The 18,524-nt window shown below is 66.2% G+C and overlaps 2 protein-coding genes across 4 annotated transcripts; one reads left to right on the top strand and one right to left on the bottom strand.

Annotated features, from left to right (window-relative positions):
• The first annotated feature begins 229 nt into the window (after positions 1 to 229).
• On the top strand, positions 230 to 9,905 carry MAP3K6 (mitogen-activated protein kinase kinase kinase 6). Its single transcript, XM_052811555.1, is given in 32 exon segments — positions 230 to 783; positions 1,275 to 1,414; positions 2,112 to 2,135; positions 2,560 to 2,747; positions 2,864 to 3,032; positions 3,232 to 3,338; positions 3,470 to 3,640; positions 3,944 to 4,056; positions 4,207 to 4,366; positions 4,515 to 4,665; positions 4,853 to 4,960; positions 5,035 to 5,061; positions 5,063 to 5,085; positions 5,211 to 5,306; positions 5,629 to 5,713; positions 5,796 to 5,819; positions 5,822 to 5,931; positions 6,011 to 6,138; positions 6,233 to 6,369; positions 6,543 to 6,648; positions 6,832 to 6,944; positions 6,946 to 6,990; positions 7,097 to 7,277; positions 7,360 to 7,522; positions 7,814 to 7,979; positions 8,075 to 8,260; positions 8,363 to 8,468; positions 8,718 to 8,946; positions 9,036 to 9,120; positions 9,122 to 9,292; positions 9,418 to 9,494; positions 9,632 to 9,905. Coding segments are annotated over 32 exon segments (3,966 nt in total). The 5' UTR covers positions 230 to 482; the 3' UTR covers positions 9,708 to 9,905.
• On the bottom strand, positions 9,902 to 16,530 carry SYTL1 (synaptotagmin like 1). Of its 3 annotated transcripts, XM_052811558.1 has the most exons (17): positions 16,407 to 16,522; positions 15,551 to 15,718; positions 14,776 to 14,902; positions 14,088 to 14,384; positions 13,633 to 13,778; positions 13,415 to 13,550; positions 13,020 to 13,059; positions 12,604 to 12,703; positions 12,305 to 12,399; positions 11,697 to 11,819; positions 11,452 to 11,618; positions 11,265 to 11,367; positions 10,986 to 11,147; positions 10,834 to 10,912; positions 10,658 to 10,757; positions 10,365 to 10,570; positions 9,902 to 10,193 (listed from the first exon to the last, which is right to left on the bottom strand). In XM_052811558.1, the coding sequence occupies exons 4-17, from the start codon at positions 14,333 to 14,335 to the stop codon at positions 10,054 to 10,056; spliced, it is 1,845 nt and encodes a 614-aa protein (XP_052667518.1). In that variant the 5' UTR covers positions 14,336 to 14,384; positions 14,776 to 14,902; positions 15,551 to 15,718; positions 16,407 to 16,522; the 3' UTR covers positions 9,902 to 10,053. The 3 variants fall into 3 exon arrangements, with proteins under 3 accessions (XP_052667518.1, XP_052667519.1, XP_052667517.1); XM_052811559.1 differs by lacking the exons at positions 14,776 to 14,902; positions 15,551 to 15,718 and having other exon boundaries at positions 16,407 to 16,530; XM_052811557.1 differs by lacking the exons at positions 14,776 to 14,902; positions 16,407 to 16,522 and having other exon boundaries at positions 15,551 to 15,780.
• Between the last annotated feature and the right edge of the window lie 1,994 nt (positions 16,531 to 18,524).

Below are 18,524 nucleotides of genomic sequence, written 5' to 3'. Positions count from 1 at the left end.
ACCGGCCCTTTGCAACCGGTGCCCGCGGGGGGGCAGGACCCGGCCGGGGGGGGCTGTCCCGTCCCGTCCCGTCCCGTCCCGGGGGGTGGCGGGCGGAGCCGCCGTTGACTCACGGCCGGGACAGGCGGAAGCGGCGTCCGGTGCCCGGGGCGGAGCGGGGCGGAGCGGAGCCCGGTGCGGGGTAGCCCCGGTACGGAGCCGTCCGGAAAGGAGCCCGGTAAGCGGGGCGGACACTCCCGGTGAGAGCCAGCCCGGTAGGGAGGTCTCCCGGGGCGGGGGGGAACGGGGCAGCCCGGTGCGGGATACGGGCTCTCCCGGTAAGGAACGGGGCAGCCCGGTGCTGGTCAGCCGGTACAGGGTACAAGCTCTCCCGGGGGGGGAAATTAGGGCAGCCCGGTGCAAGGTAAGGGCTCTCCCGGTAAGGACCAGGGCAGCCCGGTGCAGGGCACGGGCTCTCCCGGTGCTCAGTACGAGCCCCCAGCATGGATCAGCCTGCCCCAGCCATGGAGGTGGCCAGGACCCCCGCGGTCACCGGGAGCTGCTGGCAGGACCCGCTGGCGGTGGCGGGCACGACGGGCCGGCCGGTGTGCAGGTCCCGGGAACGGGCGAGCGGGCGGCGGGCGCTGAGCGTCGTCTGCGTGCTGGGCCGGGAGCCGGCCACCTGCCCCGCGCTGCACAGCCTGCGCGACGCCTGCCGTCACCTACGGGCACGCCTGCACACCTTGCCCTTCGGCACCCTGGCACTGGGCGACACCGACACCCTCGACCGCTTCTACAACGCAGGTGAGGATGCGACCCATGCCGCTGGCGGGATTCCCGGCGTGGGGTTTCTATCACTCTCCTTTTCCTGCTATTCTGCCTGGTTATCCCAGCTGTCCAGGAATATCTGGGCCGAGAGTCTCCCTAGCCCCTGTGCAGCTCCCGGCGGAGCTCTGCCGGCTGCGTGCTTGGGTGGTTCGCTGTTTGTTTTTCTGCCTTCCTCCTGTTTACTTTCCAGGGTGGTTGGACATTTGCAGTGATGTCTCCTTGGCGTTAAACACGCGGGTGTGATTTCGGAAAGGGTGGTTTTTGTGGGGGGTTTGCTCAGGGTTCAACCCTGTGCCGGGGTGCAAGCAGGTGCCCCTCACTGTAGCCTCAGGTGCTGTGATGGCAGGGGCCGTCCCCTCTCTTAGGGGATGCAGACCCCCCAAACCCAGGGGTGGCTACTTCTCCCTGCCCCATGAATTCGGGGTCTGGCTTCGGTCCCGTGAGCATCCCCGCCGTCCTGCCCGCAGACGTGGCCGTGGTGGAGCTGAGCGACTCCGTCTGCCAACCCTCCCTCTTCTACCACCTGGGCGTCCGTGAGAGCTTCAACATGTCCCACAACATCCTGCTGTGCTGCCAGGCTGACCTGCCCCCCCTCCAGGCCCTGCAGGTCAGTGGGGACGGGGACAGGGACACCCCAGCCCCTGGGTGCTACTGCTCCAGGGTAGCCCCAAGTACCTGGAGCATCCGTGCCGGCAGGAGGGGGATCTCCAACCCACCCCCCCCGCCGAGCCCGGCAGAGTTCCCACGGTTGCATCCTGCTCTGACAGAGATTTCTCTGCACCTGGATGGAATGAGGAGAGGGTGGCTGGGGATCCCAGTTAGCCCCGGAGCTGGGTGCAGGGTGCTGGGTGCTCCCCTGGCCCCAAGCAGCTGGAAATTCGGGAACAGGCGCTTTTCCCTGGGGAAAGCTGATTCCTTGGAAGCAAAACCTTCCACACAGAAGGGGCCAGCAGGAGGGATTCTCACTGCTCAGAGAAAAAAAAAAATGCAGCTGGGAGCGCGTCCAAATCGTCCCCAAATGTCACCCTGGCTCGGGGGAGCCCCAGGCTCCCCTTTGGAGACCCTTTCCCTGTGCCGGGTTTGGAGGAGAAGCCGGCTGCCTTTGCAGCCCTGCCCGGGGTGGGGGGATCCCGCACACAACGCTTGCAGTGTGGGGGCAACTGGCTGCCCTTGTGGCTCGGCCCCCAGTGTCCCTCGCTGTCCCTGGCTGTTTTCCAGGTAACTCCGATCCCTGAGCCTGAAATCGGCTGATTGCTTTTGCTGGGGACTCTCATTAAATCCTTCCTCCTTCCCTCTCTCCCCAGGAGGACATCTGCCAGAAGAACTCGGTGCGTCTCTTTTCCTCATGCTTTCTGCTGCGGTGCCAGCAGGGTTTGAGTCCCTCTCCCCCTGAGCTGCCTCTCCCCAGCCTTGAAGGGTGGACATTGCAGACAAGGAGCGAGACCTCTCCCCAAATCTGAGTTAGGGGGACCTCACTCGCTCAGAGCAAGCACCAAGAAACAGCAGCACAGAGAGGGGTACCTGGTTTTGAAAGAACCAGGAGTGTTCACTCTGGAGCGTAATGATGGCAGTCAGAGAGAAAGCTGGTTTGTCTTTCCTTGCTAATGACTTATGGAAGGTGGTTGTGTTAGCATGGCCTGTACGGTCTGGGCAGCGTGAGCAGGCTTGGGGAGAGGGGGTTGGTCCATGATATGAGTAGGGGGGTTCTCAGCTCGGCTGACACAGCCTCTCACCCCTTCTCCCCTCCCTCAGGACCTCTGTGGCAGCTACACCTTCATCCCCTATGCGGTCACCCCCCAGAACAAGGTCATCTGCTGTGACGCCGGGGCCATGAAGTGCCTGACGGAGCTTTTCCAGCCCAGCTCTGAGACGGAGGCTGCCTTCACCCCGCTGGCAGCCCGGCTCGTCCAACTGCTGGAGGGGATCCCCACCGACTCCTGGTACTGCTGCCCACCCCTCCGGCTGTGGGCAAACCCCATGCCCGCGTGGGCTGGCAGGGCTTGGCAGAGAATTACCACCACCCCATAATCCCCACGTCTCTGCCCCCCATCCCCAGCGAGTATTTTCGGGAGATGATCCGACGGGATATCCGGAGGGCACGGGAGATGTACCGGGGGGAACAGCTGAGCCGGGAGCTGGCCCGCATCCAGCAGCGCCTGGACAGCATGGAGCTGCTCAGCCTGGACATCGTGGTGAACCTTCTCCTCTCCTACCGTGACGTGCAGGTAAGGGGATTTAAACATCCCGGGGAGGTGCCGGGGACCATGTCGGCATCTTGGGGGGGGGTTTGCTCCGCAGCCTGCCGTTGCTCGGAGGAGCTTGCAACTCTCAGAGCTTATCTGGTGCGGGGAGAGCATCGCCCCGCGGAGTTGGGGACAGGCAGCCCGGGGGTCCCCCGGCTCAGCCCCACCGCCATCCCCGCAGGATTACGATGCCATCATTTCACTGGTGGAGAACCTCCAGGCGCTACCGACCTGCGCCGTGGCCGAGCAGCACAACGTCCGCTTCCACTACGCCTTCGCCCTCAGCCGGTGAGCGGTGGCCGGGGACACACACACATAAACGTACCCCGGGTACCCCAATGGCACGGAGCTGGGGGATCGGGGGACTGAGGGGCCGTGCTGGCGATGCCGTTTGCCGAGCGCCGGTCCCGTGTGTGCAGGCGTAACCGTGCCGGGGACCGGGAGAAGGCCCTGTCGGTGCTGCTGCCCGTGGTGGAGTGTGGGGAGGGGGCTGCGCCCGACCTCCTCTGCTTGTGCGGCCGCATCTACAAGGACATGTTCATCAGCTCCGGCCTCACCGACACTAAGACGAGGGACCAAGCTTTCTACTGGTGAGGCTGGGGACAGGGCTGGGGGCCGCCTGCCTGTCCATGGCCCCATCCGGGGGGGTTTGCAGGGGTTCTGGGGGCTTTCCAGGCAGCACAGCCCCACATTCAACCCCCCCCAGCAGCAATGCGGAGGCAGGTGATGCTAATTCCTGCTGGGGTTTTATTATTTTTACTTCTTTCGGGGTTTTTTCTGGCTTGGGAGCACTCCTCCATCATAGAGAGCAGCTCCAGGACCCCGAGGCAGCCGTGTTTTGGCTGGCAGGGGGGTGGCAGCGGCCGTGCCCCCCACCCGGCATCTCTGCCCAGGTACAGCAAAGCCTTCAAGGTGGAGCCGAGTCTCCACGCGGGCATCAACGCCGCCGTCCTCCTCGTGGCTGCCGGCCACCAGTTCGAAACCTCCGTGCAGCTGCGGCAAATCGGTGGGTGCCCACCCCACGGGTCGGGGACAGGACCCACCGGGGATGGAGACCAAACACTGGGGTCTGTTGGCATCGGGACACCCCCGGAGCAGCTCTGCCCAGTGCAGGTTTGCCGGCGGAGGGGTGATGGGCTCCTGCTCCCGTGTCCAGGGGTGAAGCTGAGCTGCCTGCAGGGTCGCAAGGGAAGCCCGGAGGAGCTGCGCTACTACTGGGATGTGGGTTTTTGCCTCGGAGCTGGCATCTTGGCTAACGATCTCAGCAAAGTCATCCAAGCCTCTGAGAAGCTCTACAAGCTCAACGCACCAGGCTGGTATGGCACGGCACGGCACGGCACGTGCCCACCCGGACAAGACTCGGTCTCCAGTCCCTGGTGTCTGTGCTCCAGGAGGGGGTTTAGGGGCTTTTAGGAGGTGCTGGGGACATCCCTCTCTCCTCTCTTGCCCCCCATGTCCCCGCAGGTACCTGGTCTCGGTCATGGAGACCTTCCTGCTCTACAAACACTTCCAGAGGAGCCCGCAGGTCCCCTCTGCCCGGCAGGAGCTGGCTGATTTCTGGCTGGGATTCCTCCTCCAGGCATGCCAGCCCTTCGTTGCCACACCGCACTGCCCGGTGAGGGGCCCCATAGAGCTGACCCCTCCTGCCCGGACCCCCGGACGTCCCTAGGGATCACTGGGGATTTGGGAAGGCACCAAGCAGCCCACCAGTGCCAACCCAGGGGGGAGGATGGGGGGTGCAGGGATGCAGGCTGGGGACCCGGCGGGTGGGGGGCTCACCCCGCAGTCATCTGCTGCCACAGGTCCTGGTCCTGGAGCTCAGCAAGGTCCTGCGGCCGGCCCGGCTGGCACTGCACGGTGGCACGGAGGAGCCCACCCTGACGCTCGCCCTCGTCTGCCCCACGGAGGAGGTAGGGATGGGGCTGGAGGGGGGAGCTAGCGGGGTCCCCACCGACCCCCTCCTCACCTGCCCCTTCTCCTGCAGAAAGCGGCATCGAGCTGGACCTTTGCGGGCCACGGCCATCCGGGGTGTCAGGTGAGCGTGTCCCCAGTCCCCTCGCCGACAGGACCGAGGATGCCCCTGTGTGCCCGCAGCCCCTCTGCCCGCCCCGTGGGCAGCATCAGCCCCAGCGCTGATGGGACGGGGTCTTCTCCCTCCAGCATCTGCAAGTGCGACGAACGGGGCTGCTTCCTCTACGTGATGCATGCGGAGGAAGATTTCCAGCTCTATTTCCCCTCCCAGCAGCACTGCCGGTGGTGAGCAGGGGCGGTGGGGGGCACAGGGACCCCCACACTGCTGGTGGGGGCATGGGGGACCCCCAGTCACTGCCCTGGTGAGCTGGGAAGGATGGGAGCATGCTATTTCTTCCCTACCTGAATTTGGGGGGGGAAGGGGTGTCCTAGGAACCCAAGCCCTGCAGCTGGGTCCCACAAAGCAGGGTGGCACAGGCACCCCGTTGTGCCACTGGTGGGGGACAAACTGCGAGGGGCAGCAGGAGCCCTTCTGTGCCAGGGGGGTCGGTGGCCAGGTCCCCAGCACCCTCACTGGGGCTCAGGACCGTCGTCCTCCCACCGGCAGGTTCTGCGACCAGATCCAGTCCCTTCTGGCTGAGCAGGCAGCGGGTGGTGAGGAGGTACCCAGCCCCACACAGCCCATCCTGGAGGTGAGATGGGGACAGGGGGTGACATGGGGGGGACACAGGGCACCGAATGACACAGGCTGCCACTCCGCATCTCTGCCCGCAGTACAGCTACGAGTACTCGGAGGCGGCGGTGAGCGGGTGATCCTGGGCAGGGGGACGTACGGGGTCGTCTACGCCGGGCGCTGCCTCAGCAACCAAGTGCGCATCGCTATCAAGGAGATCCCAGAGAGGGACAGCCGGTAGGTGCCATGCCGAGGGGGACTCGGAGGGTCCCGGGGGACCCTGGGCAGCCCCTCACCCTGGTGTCCCGCCGTGCAGGTACTCGCAGTCCTTGCACGAGGAGATCGCCTTGCACAAGCACCTGCGGCACAGGAACATCGTGCAGTACTTGGGCTCCATCAGCCAGGATGGCTTCATCAAGATCTTCATGGAGGAGGTGCCGGGAGGTGGGCAACGCTGGGGATGGGATTTGGGGGTCAAAAGGGGGACATGTGGCCTAAATGGGGTTGATGCCCCCCTCTGTGCCCCCTCCCTCTCCAGGGAGCCTCTCGTCCCTGCTGCGCTCCAAGTGGGGACCCCTGAAAGACAACGAACCCACCATCGTCTTCTACACCCGCCAGATCCTCGATGGGCTCAGCTACCTCCATGATAACCACATCGTGCACCGTGACATCAAGGTGAGGGGGGCATCACCCATCTGGGGGCATGAGACCTGACCCCCTTATCTCAAGGGACACCGGGGATCCAGGAGCTGCCCCTCCATGTCCAAAGCCCCTGGGGTGATGCCCTGCTCAAGCACCAGGAGCCTTTTGTGGCTTGGTTTTATTTTGGGGTGCCCTTCTCGCCCCAGGGAGACAACGTCCTCATCAACACGTACAGCGGGGTGCTGAAGATCTCTGACTTCGGTACCTCCAAGCGCCTGGCGGGCATCAGCCCCAGCGCCGAGACCTTCACAGGTAAAGGCAGCCCGGGGCTGGGGACTGGGTTCCCTCGACTTGGGGGTGGTGGGATGCTGAGGACCAGGCGACAACGGGGGGCTGCATCCTTGTACCCAGCATGGGGACAAGGAGAACCCACCCTGGGGGGGAGTTTGGGTGATGGATACGGGCTCCTCTCACCCCTCCTCATCCTCTCCCCAGGCACCCTGCAGTACATGGCCCCAGAAATCATCGACCAGGGGCCGTGGGGCTATGGGAAGCCAGCGGATATCTGGTCCTTGGGCTGCACCATCATCGAGATGGCCACAGGCAAACCCCCCCTTCTACGAGCTGGGCAGCCCCCAGGCTGCGATGTTCAAGGTACCCATGGATTTGGGCAGGGGATGGGGGTTCCCCAGCCCTGAAATTGCCCCCGCTCCTCGGGATGGCTGGTCCCTTTGCAGCTCCACGGGTGCCTTTCCTCCAGGTGGGCATGTTCAAGATGCACCCGGAGGTGCCCGAGTCCATGTCAGATAAAGCCAAGACGTTCATCCTGCGCTGCTTCCAGGCCGACCCGGCCAAGCGGGCGACGGCTGCCGCGCTGCTGCAGGACCCCTTCCTCGCCGGTGCCAGGAGGGTCCGGACTCGGCCTGTGCCCCCAGCGGGGGGTGAGTCTTGGGGGGGGGGGAGCAGGATAGGGGGGACCTGGCATGAGCTGCTAAATAACCGTCTCCATCATCTCCCTGGCAGGTGATGCCCCCCACTTTGCGCAGCAGGATGGGGATGTGGAGGGCAGCGATGGGAGCAGGGGATGTTCCTCAGCCAGGCAGGACGCCCCGGTGAGGGGCACAGCAGGCAGCCCCCTGCTCCCGTGCCACCCCAGCGAGGCAGCCTCTAGCCGCAGCTACTTGGGGTAGGGCAGCCTGGGCACGGGGGGGGATGGAGGGACCCTGGAGGGGGGGGGGTTGGCTTTCTGCCTCCCATGGCACCCACTCTCCCTGCCGTGTCCCGGCACTGCACCCCATGATTCTCCCTCGTCGTGCCAGGGCATCACATCCCTCCCCATTACAGCTTGGGGGGCTTACAGGAGGTCCCCCAAGCCCTCTGCCAAGCCCAATGGCTGTGCCAACCCCAAGGCCACACTCCTAAATGCCCGAGGCCAGGGTGGGGAGGTCAGTGCCAACCTTGCCCGCCTCCCCCCCAGCACTGCCCAGGGCTCGGCCGGCTCCGACCACAGCCTGCGCTCGTCCTCCCCCGAGGAGAGCGGGGACGGGTTCCTCCTGCGGAAAGACAGCAAGCGCCGGGCCACGCTGCACCGCGTCCTCACCGCCGAGGCACCGGGCATCATCGCCGCCTTGGAGGAGAGCCAGGTGGGTGCTGGGTGCCCGGGGTGGGGGGTCTGCACAGCAACTGGGTGGAGGGTGGGCATGGTGGCAGCCCCTGAGCATCTCCCTTACCCACGCAGAGCATGGCGGGTGAGAGGTTGGGCTCGGAGCATCTCGCCCAGCTGCTGAGCTGCCTGCGGAGCTACATCCAGTGCCCCAGCCAGCACCAGCTGTGCCAGGACCTCCTGGCACTGCAGACCCGGCTGCGGGCAGAGGGGCTGAGCCTCCCCCACCTCCAGGCTCCCCTCTTCAGCTTCCAGGCAGTGGTGAGTGCCCACGATGGAGTGGTAGGGTGTTGAGTGGGTGATGCCCTGGTGTGGGCGATGCCCTGGCACAGCGATGCCCTGGGACGGCTCTGCCCCTTCCAGGTGAGACGGGTGCTGCGCCAGCATCACATCAAACCCCACTGGATGTTTGCACTGGATGATGCCATGAGCCAGGCAGTGCAGGCGGCTTTCACCGTGCTGGTGAGAGGTGGGTGGCACTGGGGGATGGCTGGGACGTGGGTCTGGGTCCCACCACTGTGGCCGGTTGGGTGGAGGAAGAGGGTGGCTGGTCTGGGGTGAGCTGGGGGACTTTGGGGTGCTGGGAAAGGGACATGAGGGGGGGGAGCCAGCACTGGGGCAGCTTTGGCTGAGCCCAGCTCCCCATTTTGTCCCTGGTGCTCTGGGACCGAGGCCATCGGGCACTTCTCTGTGCCCATCACTGCCTCTGCCCCCACAGACCTGGGACTGAAGGCCGGCAGCCCAGGGATGGATGGCACCAAGGACACGAGTGACAAGAATGACCCCATGCTGCCGAGGCTGACCATCCCCAGGAGCCCACCCCAGCGGGACAGCACCAATTCGGGACTCAGCACCGGCCCCAGCACCCAGGCGGACCCCCTGCCCTCCCTGCAGGCATCCTCGGCGCTGGTGACACAGCTCTGCCATCTCCGCATGGAGACGGGCAGGTAGGGCTTCGCTGCTCCTTGTCCTCTATCTACTGGGGTCCCAGTCCATGCCCCGCACTGGGTGCCAGTCCGTGTCCCACCCTCCCCAGGCTGCTCCAGGAGCTGGCTGAGAAGGAGCAGGAGTGGCAGCAGCTGATGCAGCGGGCACTTCGCTCTGGGGACGATGACACCGCGGGTCCCCAGCCGGCCCCAGCGCAGTGGGGAGCATGGAGAGGTCCCCCCGAGGTGCTTCGCCCCAGGGCAGGATCGCTCACCCCCAAGCCCCCAGTCCCCCCAGGGACGGGCTGACCCCCTCCTCCTCGAGTGGCTGCAGCGTCACGGCACGGACCCGGCCACCACGGCCACGGTGAGGCCCGTGGCCACTTGGCACACAGAGCTACGTGGGAGCTGGGGGTCGGGCCCCGCTGGCGTGAGCAGGGCAGCCCCCCCTCCCCGGCATTGCCCCCCCAACACCTCTGCCACCTCCTGCAGCTCCTCTCCCATGACTTCACCCTGCGGGACCTGCTGGGCTGTGCCACCCGTGATGACCTCTTCTACATGGGCATCAGGTACCCGCAGCCCGTGTTGCCCCTCCTGGCCTGGCCGAGGTGGGGAGAACGGGGGTGGCAGCTTTGGCAGGGTGGGGGGGGGGGGGGGGGGACACGGCTTGGTCCCCTCCCTCCAACAGCCCCCCGTGTCCCAGCAGGCGCGGGCCGGCGTACCGCCTCTGGGCAGCCATCCTGGAGCATCGCCGGACCCTCGCCCAGCAGGAAGGGGAGTAATTCCCAGCCCCAGCGTGGGGACGTGGATCCAGGACACCCAGCTACTGGAGCCCCAGGGCTGCCACCACGGCGGCTGGCAGGACGGTGACGGAGGGGACAGCCCCACGCTGGGAGCCGGTGGATGCAGGGGCTCCAGCTCCACACCGGAGGGAGAAGTTGGGGTACAGTGCCCACAGCAATAAACAGCCGCCAAATGTGCCCTCCGGTGCCACTTCATTGCTGCTAAAAGGTTGGGGGGGGCACAGACCCCAGCCCCACCCAGTGATGCTCAGGGTGTAGCTCTGTCCCCCGCCCCGGGTCCCACAGTCCTGCTGGCACGGGGTGCTCCATGGGGGGGCCGTGGGGGCTATGCCCGGGGGACAAGGTTGGTCCGCAGAGGCAGCAGCGCTTCCACCCACTGCCCCGGCTGCCGGAGCAGGCGTCCCCACACTCCCCGCTCCTCCTCCGTCGAGTCCATCCAGCCCACCGGCAACCCGTAGCTGCTCCCTGCGGAGAGACCACCGGCGTCACCTCGCAAGGTGCCGGCGTCACCTCGCAAGGTGCCACTGACCACTCGCAAGGTGCCACCGACCCCTCGCAAGTTGCCACCAAGCCCTTGCAAGCCGTGGGGGGCACCCTGGGGTTCCTGGGGCTTGCTCCCCCCCTTCCCCACCTCACCTGTGCCCAGGCTGAGCCGGATGCCACCCAGCTGGCGTTTGGAAAAGGCTTCGCGGTGCCAGAGGGTGAACTCGGCACACGCCTCGGCCAGGTCCTTGGCCTGGAAGCCGTCGTACACCATGGTGTGGTTAAAAAGAGGATTGAGGCTCCGCTTCACCACCCGCGTCTTCTGCCGGCTCGCCTTGCTGTCGTCCGGCAGCACGTAGCTGGGGGGGTGACAGCAGGGTGAGGGGGACGACGACGACGCACATCAGCCCCTCTGGGTGCCCCCCTGGGTGTCACCCCCCCCTTACCACTGCACAAAGGCATCCACGGTGCCACTTTGCAGGGGGATGAGGCTCTGAGCATCCTTCACCCAGATGTGCAGCTCACCTGTGGGTGGCAGCCCCCCACCTGCGGGCGAGAGGGGTCAGGGGCACCCTGCCATGCTGGACCCCCCCCCTCCCCGGTGCCCACGGGCATCTCTCACCTTCTGAGCCAGCAGGAATGAATTTCAATGCCAAGTTGAGGTTGCCCCGGCTGGTGAGGCCATCCGAGGAGATGGGCATCTGGGGAGGATGGGGGTGTTATGGGAGGCTGTGGATGGGGGGGGGAGTGAGCCGGGGGGGGCTGGGAACTCACACGGGGCTGGAGGCTGAACCACTCGGGGCGCGTGTTGGCCCAGTCCCAGGCGCCCAGCGCGATCTCCACCTCCCCCAGGAAGACGTTCCTGCCCAGGCTGTCGTGGTGCCACACCGAGAGGTTCAGGGTCCGGCCCTGCAGGTCCCTCTTCTCCAGCTTGTACTGGTAGGGAGGGGACACAGACAGGGTAAGGTTATTCACCCCCACCCATCCATCCCCCCTTGAACCAGGAGGACCCCCACCCCCACCTCCAAACCACTCCAAAGCGGGGTTAGAAACCTTGAGGGTCTCATTGAAAATAGGATCCAAGCTCCTCTTCCTCACTGTGGTCTTGCGCTTGCTGTGGTTGGACTTATCCGGCAGCAGGTACGTCTTGATGTACCTGGAGCCAAAAAAATAAGGGGGATGCAATGGGTACCATCACGAGCATTGCCCGGGCATCGCCGCTCGGGGCTGGGGCACTCACGGGTCCGACCGCTGCTTCTTGGCCTCGGCCAGCTCGCGGCACCGCAGCACGTGGACCCGCAGCTCCTTCTTGGCTGGGTCGTAGCAGAGGGAGAACTGGACGCAGCCCCGTACAGCCACGCTGCCCAGCTCGCCCTCGCTGTACAGGCTCATCAGGCTGCCGCTCAGCTGCGAGGTGGTGGGACAGGGTCAGGGGGGCTGGAGAGGTGACCCCCCCACACACCCCAACAGCCCCCAGCCCTGTACCGTGGAGGAGCTGAGGCTGGACACGGAGGAGCTGGTGGTCAGCAAGCTGCTTCGGGGCGCGTGGCCATTCTGCGGGGACACCCGGCCCGGGCATGTCTGATCCGTCTGGGGGGTCCCCAAGCCCTGGAAATGCAAAGCAAAGAGGGGTCAGCACCACCCCCCCTGGACCCCCATCCCCAGTGCGGGCTCCTGAGGGCACCCAGCTCCCAGCAAGTGCCCGGTGCCTGGGCACAGCCCATGCCATGCTGGCTTTGCATGGCCCAAACAGCCCCGCTCCAGCCCCATATAGCCCCCTCCAGCCCCCCCCAACTTCCTCCAGCCCCCCTAACCCTATACAGCCCTATATAGCCCCCTCCAGCCCCCCCAACTCCCTCCAGCCCCATACAGCCCCCCATCCCCATACAGCCCTATATAGCCCCCTCCAGCCCCCCCAAATCCCTCCAGCCCCCCCAACTCCCTCCAGCCCCATACAGCTCTATATAGCCCCCTCCAGCCCCCCCAACTCCCTCCAGCCCCATACAGCCCCCCCAACCCCATACAGCCCTATATAGCCCCCTCCAGCCCCCCCCAACTCCCTCCAGCCCCATACAGCCCCCCTCCAGTCCCACCTGCCCAGCATCAGGGCCACTGCATGCGGAGTCGGGCTCCTCCTCGTCTTCCTCCGCGCTGGACGTGCCGAAGGGGTTCCCACCTACTGTGTCACCTGCAAGGGTGCGGTGTGGGTGGGGGGGTCCCGCCGCAGCAGGGTTGGATGGTGGGGGTGGGTGTCCCCTTTTTTTGGCAAGAGGAGTGAGAAGGCAAGAGCAGGATGAGGGGCTGGGAGGAGGCTGGTAAGCAGTGCTGGGGGGGCTCCAACCTCCCCAAATCTCGACAGCACTGACCCCCCCCCCCCCCCCATTACGGTTACCTGGCTGGGCTGGGACATCCTGCTCCCTGGCCGGGATGTCACCCTGCCACAGGGGCTGTGACACTGGGGTCTCCTCCAGAGCTGGGGCTGTGGGGCTGGGCTGCGAGGTGGCACAGAGGGGAAAGGGTGAAAATGGGCACCCTCCTCTCCCCGGTCTGCTCCCCTCAGTCCAGCCCCTCTGGGTGCCTGGGGACAGGGTGGGTGACATCCCGTGGGACATCCCTCCCCACGCCACAGGGTTCAGGATCATACTTTGCAAGACCACGCACAAGGCTGGCCCCAACGGCAGCACCCTTTTGGGGTGACACTGTGGCCCCAGGGCCACGGCAGGCAGGGTGACTGAGCCCATCACTGGGGCGTCAGGTACCGGCTGCAGGCTCTGCCGTGCTGGCTCAACCCCCCCAGCAGGCACTGACCTGGGGCTCTGCGGTTGCCTGCGCCTCCTCTGTAGGGGGGCTGTGAGAAGAGACGATAATTAGTTTCTCTCGACAAGGCATCAGGCTAACGAGCACTTTCTCCCTGCCTCCACATCCCCACAGCTATTTATAGAGCCAGGCCATGGAAACCCCCCCCGGGTGGTGGACAGACAGACATGGGGACAGTGGACAGACACCAGGACGGTGGACAGACACCAGGACGGTGCAGCTCTGGCTGTGCCATCCCCTTCACCAGGGGCTCTGCTCCCACTTCCCCACCTCCAGCTCCCCCCGGGCATCCCAAGGCTGTGCCACCCCCAGCAGGGTACCAATAAGAGACACCACCGGCCCTGGGACACCCATGGGGTAAAAGCCCCCCCACACCCCACCCTCACCTTTCCTCCAGCTCCTCCACACCTTCCTCATCCTCCTTCTCCTCCACTCCTTCCTCATCCTCCTTCTCCTCCACCAGTGGCTCGCCGATGGCCTCCAGCTCGCCAAGGCTGGGGCCACACTCCAGGTCCCCCGCTCCTGGGGACATCGGGGACCTCAGCAGACTGAGCCCTGGCCCCCAGCATCCCCCCCCCCACCCGCATCCCCGTCGCTCGCCTACCCCGGGGCCGCCTCCTGCGGCGGATGGAGGCACGGACGAGGTCGGAGCCCAGGTGGTGCCGGTGGCGCTGGGCACGGGCATCGCAGAACCAGTCCCCGGTGAGGGTCCTCAGCCGCGCCGGGTCCGACACCGACTTGCGGAGCTTGCTGGCGGTGGGAGGGCGGCGTTGGGTCCCCCCCAACCCCGGTGCTGCCATCAACCCCTGTGCCGCTGTCCCCATCACCGCTTCCCAAGCGGCTGATGGAGCCACCGCAACTGGTGTTGGGGACACCAGCCACCCTCTCCCAGAGGTTTGGGACCCCTGATGCCGGTGTTACCCACTGTGGGACTTCACCCTGCTGGGCTCAATGGGTGCCCCCATCCACAGGGGAAAGGGGACCCCAGGCTGGCTGCTCCTGGGGGGGGGGCTAACACTGTCCCCAAGGGTGATGCTGAGCAGGGGACCCACACCTCACCTGATGCGCCCCTCCTCGCGCCGGCGGAGCTGCCAGTCGCGGCGCAGCACCTCGGCGATGGCGCGCCTCTCCTCCTCTGTCAGGAAGCTCAGGTCCAGCAGCGCTTCGGCCCCCAGCTCCAGCGCCATGGTGGGGCTGGGGGGGCCGGTGGGGGCACCCCGGGGTGCTGGCCTAGGCGGGTGCTGAGAAGCAGAGGGCTGTGGCCGGGTGGGCTCAGCGTGTCGGGCATGCACCAGCGATGCCAGCATCTGGAAAGGGACTTTGGGGCCGCTTTGGGGTGGGAATCATCCTGACCCTCTGCGAAGAGATGGAGTGGAAGCTCAGCATGCAGCTTCCCCCATGCACACACACACATTGCACCCCAAAACACCCCTGGGACCCCCAATGGGGACAAACTGAGGGGTGGGATGATGCCGAGGGTGCCAAGGGAAGGAGCACGGGCAATCCCATAGGCAGGCTGAGGGAAGCCCTGCCACTCCTGCTGCCGGCCCAGTGCCAGGGCCAGCCCTGCCCACTGCCAGGATCCTGCCCGCAGCCCATGTTTGCAAAGGGTGTTTGCTCAGGACTGGCTCTGCCCCTGCCTGCTTTCCCACGGGTTTCATTGGGTGCCACGGCACTGAGATGGGGGGCAAAAGGGGGCTCGGCTGCCCCCACGATGGGCTGAGACCTAACCAGGCTGAGACCGTACTCAGCTCATCACAGCTCCCAGGGCAGAGGACGCAGCAGGGGCTCTTGCCCCACTTCCCCGGCGTTGCCTCACTGTTGCCCTTCCTCACTCTGGTGTTGCGAAAGCGCTCGCTGCCTGGCGCGGGATGCTGAGGGCAGGAAATTGCAGCAGCAGTGAGGCAGGATCAGTCCTGCTGCCCCCCAGTCCCCCCCACCGAGACGTTAGCACCAGCACAGCTGCACCCCGGCATGGCCGGGGGGGGCTTCCGCCTCCACCGTGGGGCTCAGACACCAGTGGCCCTGTCCCCGGCTCCAAAGTGACCCTGTCCCTGTCCCACGGGTGACCCTGTCCCCAGCCCTACAGAGGGTCCTGTCCCAGCCCCACGGGTGCCATTATCCCAGCCCTGTGGGTCACCCTGTCCCTGCCCCACAGGTGGCCCTGTCTCAGTCCTGTCCCCAGCCCCATGGGTGCCCCCCTCCCAGCCCCGGGGGGGGGTCTCAGACATCCCCTGGCACTGGGGACCCCAGCCCAGGACCCAGCTCAGGATCTGAGCACACTGGTGCCGGTGGGTGGGCTGGGTGCCAACCCCACCATGGACCCCCCACCCCCCCAAAGCCAGCACCAGGGACCCCCCCCCCACATCATGCACCAGGGACCCCCCCACACAACCTGAACAACCCCTTCCCCAGCACCCTGCTCCCCACGCGAGGCAGGGGGACCCTACGACACCCACCAGCACCCTGCACCCTGCCAGCCTGCACCAGGGCTGGGTGGGGGGGTCTCGGTGGGCACGTACCGGCTGTCACCAGGGCTGGGATGATGCTGCCGCTGTCTCCCCACCGCAGCTCGCTCGTATCCTGTTTACTGGCGGCATACGGGGGTGTCCCCCCACCCCGGAACAGAGCCGGCACCCAAAAAAAAGTCACCCAGATCTTGCCCAGGCGCTGCCGCGGTTCCCTGATCCCTGCAGGGACCCCAGTGGGTGGGCGCAGCCGGGGTGTAAACAAGCACCCACCTCCCGCACCCGCCGGGGTGCAGAGGGGTGCTGGGCACCTGGCCCCCCCCCCCCCCCCCCCCCGCATGGGAGACCAGTCAAACCAGTTAGACCTCGCCAGTAAGCCTCAACTTTGGGGGGGGGGTGTGCACATCTCCCTTTTTTCTTTGCAAGTAGCCCACCACAACAGAGGGGGGGCAACACATGGCGTGAAAAAATACACCCACCCACCTCCCCTGCAAATGCACCCAGGCTCAGCCTCCCCGGAACCCCTCCTGGGGACTAGCAGGCCCCAGCTGCCCTCACCAGAACCCAGGGCTGCACACCCCCCCGTGTCCCCCCCCCACCTCCCTCCCTGCACCAGGGACCCTGCAGCCCATCACTGTGGCCTCGGACCCCGTCCAGCCCCCCCAGCTGTGCCAGACCTCTGGCACAGCATTAGGGACGACGAAAGCCACCGCAGAAATTCAGGACCCAGAGCCCCCATCCCATCCCTCCTCGGTGGGGAGCACAGCAGAGACGGGGGGGGGCTGCAGCCCCTCTGAGCCAGGCGAGAAGAGCCAGGACCGCCCCCCCCCCAAAATCCACCCCCCCCCAGGATCCCAGCGCAGCCCCACCATGGGGCAAACAGCGGGGTCAGCCCCACGGCCGCCCTTACCTGCCCAGGACAGCGTGTGTGTGGGGGTCACGGTGGCTTGTGTCCCCCCCACCCACCCACTCAGCACCCCACGGGGACGTGGGTGGCCCCGGGTCCCCACCCTCGGTAGGGTGCTGGCGGCCTAGAGCTGAGTCAACCGCAGGCGAGGAGCAAGCGCCTCCTCGCCTCGGCGGCACGAAAGCAGGGACTGGAGCCAGCAGCACCCGCCGGACGGGACTGAACTGGGCTGAACTGGGCTGAACTGGGAGGTGTCAGGCAGCCTGGGAAGGAGTGGTGCAGAGGGGACGTGACCCAGGGTAGGGGGACCCCTCCCCAGCCCCCCAAGCTCGGTGGAGGCTCAAAGCCAAGAGCGTGGATGTGGGGATGGGGTGGGAGACCCCCCCCCCCCATCCTCACCAAGGGGTTTCTGGGGAGCACACGGGGCAGGATGCGGCCTCGGGGTGCTTAATCTGGAGCAGCTCTGGGAGAGCTCCAGGGCTGCACTGGGGGGGACTGGGCAGACTGGTCCCTGCTGCACATGGGGGGGCAGTAAATCCACACCCCCCCGAAAACCTAGTGTGGGGCAGTGCAGGGTCCCTGGGGCTTTGCAGGGCCCCCAGCCCCCAGGGTATCCCCAGCCCCACGGCTCCCATCCCATGGGGCAGCCCCAGTCCCCCCCCAGCCTCATCCCATCACTAACCCCAGCCCCACAGCCCCTACCCAGGGGTGTCCCCAGCCCCACAGCTCCCATCCTGCCTAGTGCGATCCCATCTTGCTCCCAAGGGATGGGGGTCCCGACCACCCAGGACAAACCTGGGTGCTCAGCCCCACGCAGGATCAGGCCAGCAATGCCCCGCAGTGGTAAACCCCAGCATGCACGGCAGGAGCATCCTTCCCCGGCACAGCGGGGACCTGTGCCTCAGTTTCCCTCGTTCGCAGAGGGAGGGTGGCTGGCTGGGGGGGGTGGGTCAGGCTCCCCACCGGGCTCCAGCCATCACCCAGCCGGCTTTATGATGAGATGGCAGTGCTGCTGGGGGAGGAATTGCGGTGGGGTGCAGCGGCAGCAGCCTGGTAGCACACGCCGAGCACAGGACCGCGAGAAAAGGGGATTATTTTTAGTGTGGTTTCTAAGGAAATGAGACTTTAGCAACAGCTCTGTCTGTCTGTCTGTCTGTCGGCTGCCCTCCCCTTCCTCCCCTCATAGGGTGATCTCCGCTCAGCTCCGGTGGGGAGAGGCCCCAGATGGACAAGGTCCCTGCTATGGATGCTCTGGGAATGCAGCGAGCGTGGCCAGGTCTCTGCGGGGGGGTGGAAGGCGATGGCTCGGGGACGGTCGTGTCCCTGCAGGGGTGCTCGTAGGCTGGTGGCTCAGCTCTGGGTCACCCAGGGTGGGCACCGATCCCCTTCTGTGTGTCCTGGACCCTTTGTACCAGCAACATCCAGAGCAAGAAATGTTTATTGGCTGAGACTGGGACAGGAAAGGACGTGGCAGGATCCGTCCCCTGCTCCTGGATCTCCGGAGATGGATGGACAGACGGTACCCAACACCCCGGTGATGGGCTTGCTTAGTGGGGCAGTGCCCCTCCTCGGGGCCACGGGCAGGCAGCTCAGGGCAGCCTCGAGCACAGCACACACAGAGCTAAACCCCGTGGCCGGAGGCGTGGGGGAGCAGTGGGTCACATCCTGCAGTGTGTCCCCACGCCAACCCTGGTGACCCAGAGGCGTAGTGAGTGTGCTGGGTCTCAGCTGCAGCCGCTGTAGCACTGCAGTGCCCGTGGAGCAGAGCTTCCCTCGGTGCCTCCCTCAGCCCAGGACAACCGTGGCCGGAGGCTGCGTCAACCGGTGACACCCGGGAACACCCTGGCCACCAGAACAAGGTGAGCAAGGCGCTGGATCAGCCCTCAGGGATGGTTTTCCTTGCAGAGACCCTGCAGTGAGCCAGGCAGCCACGATGGCCTGCAGCCCGGCTCCAGCCACCTCCCGAAGCAGCATCGGAGGGAGAAAACCCCCCTTCTGTCTCCTGGGTGCTGGCAGCTCAGAGCTGGGTGCTGGCAGCATCCCCGTGGGTGCACAGAACAGGTTCTGCCTCATTTCTGTGCTGGGCGTTTGGGCAGCGGGGAGGGAGCGGGGGTGAGGAGC

Source organism: Harpia harpyja, chromosome 16, assembly GCF_026419915.1.
Source record: "Harpia harpyja isolate bHarHar1 chromosome 16, bHarHar1 primary haplotype, whole genome shotgun sequence".
Classification (NCBI taxonomy): Eukaryota; Metazoa; Chordata; class Aves; order Accipitriformes; family Accipitridae; genus Harpia; species Harpia harpyja.
Note: the sequence above shows the minus strand (reverse complement) of the source record. Positions and strands in the feature narration are given on the sequence as shown.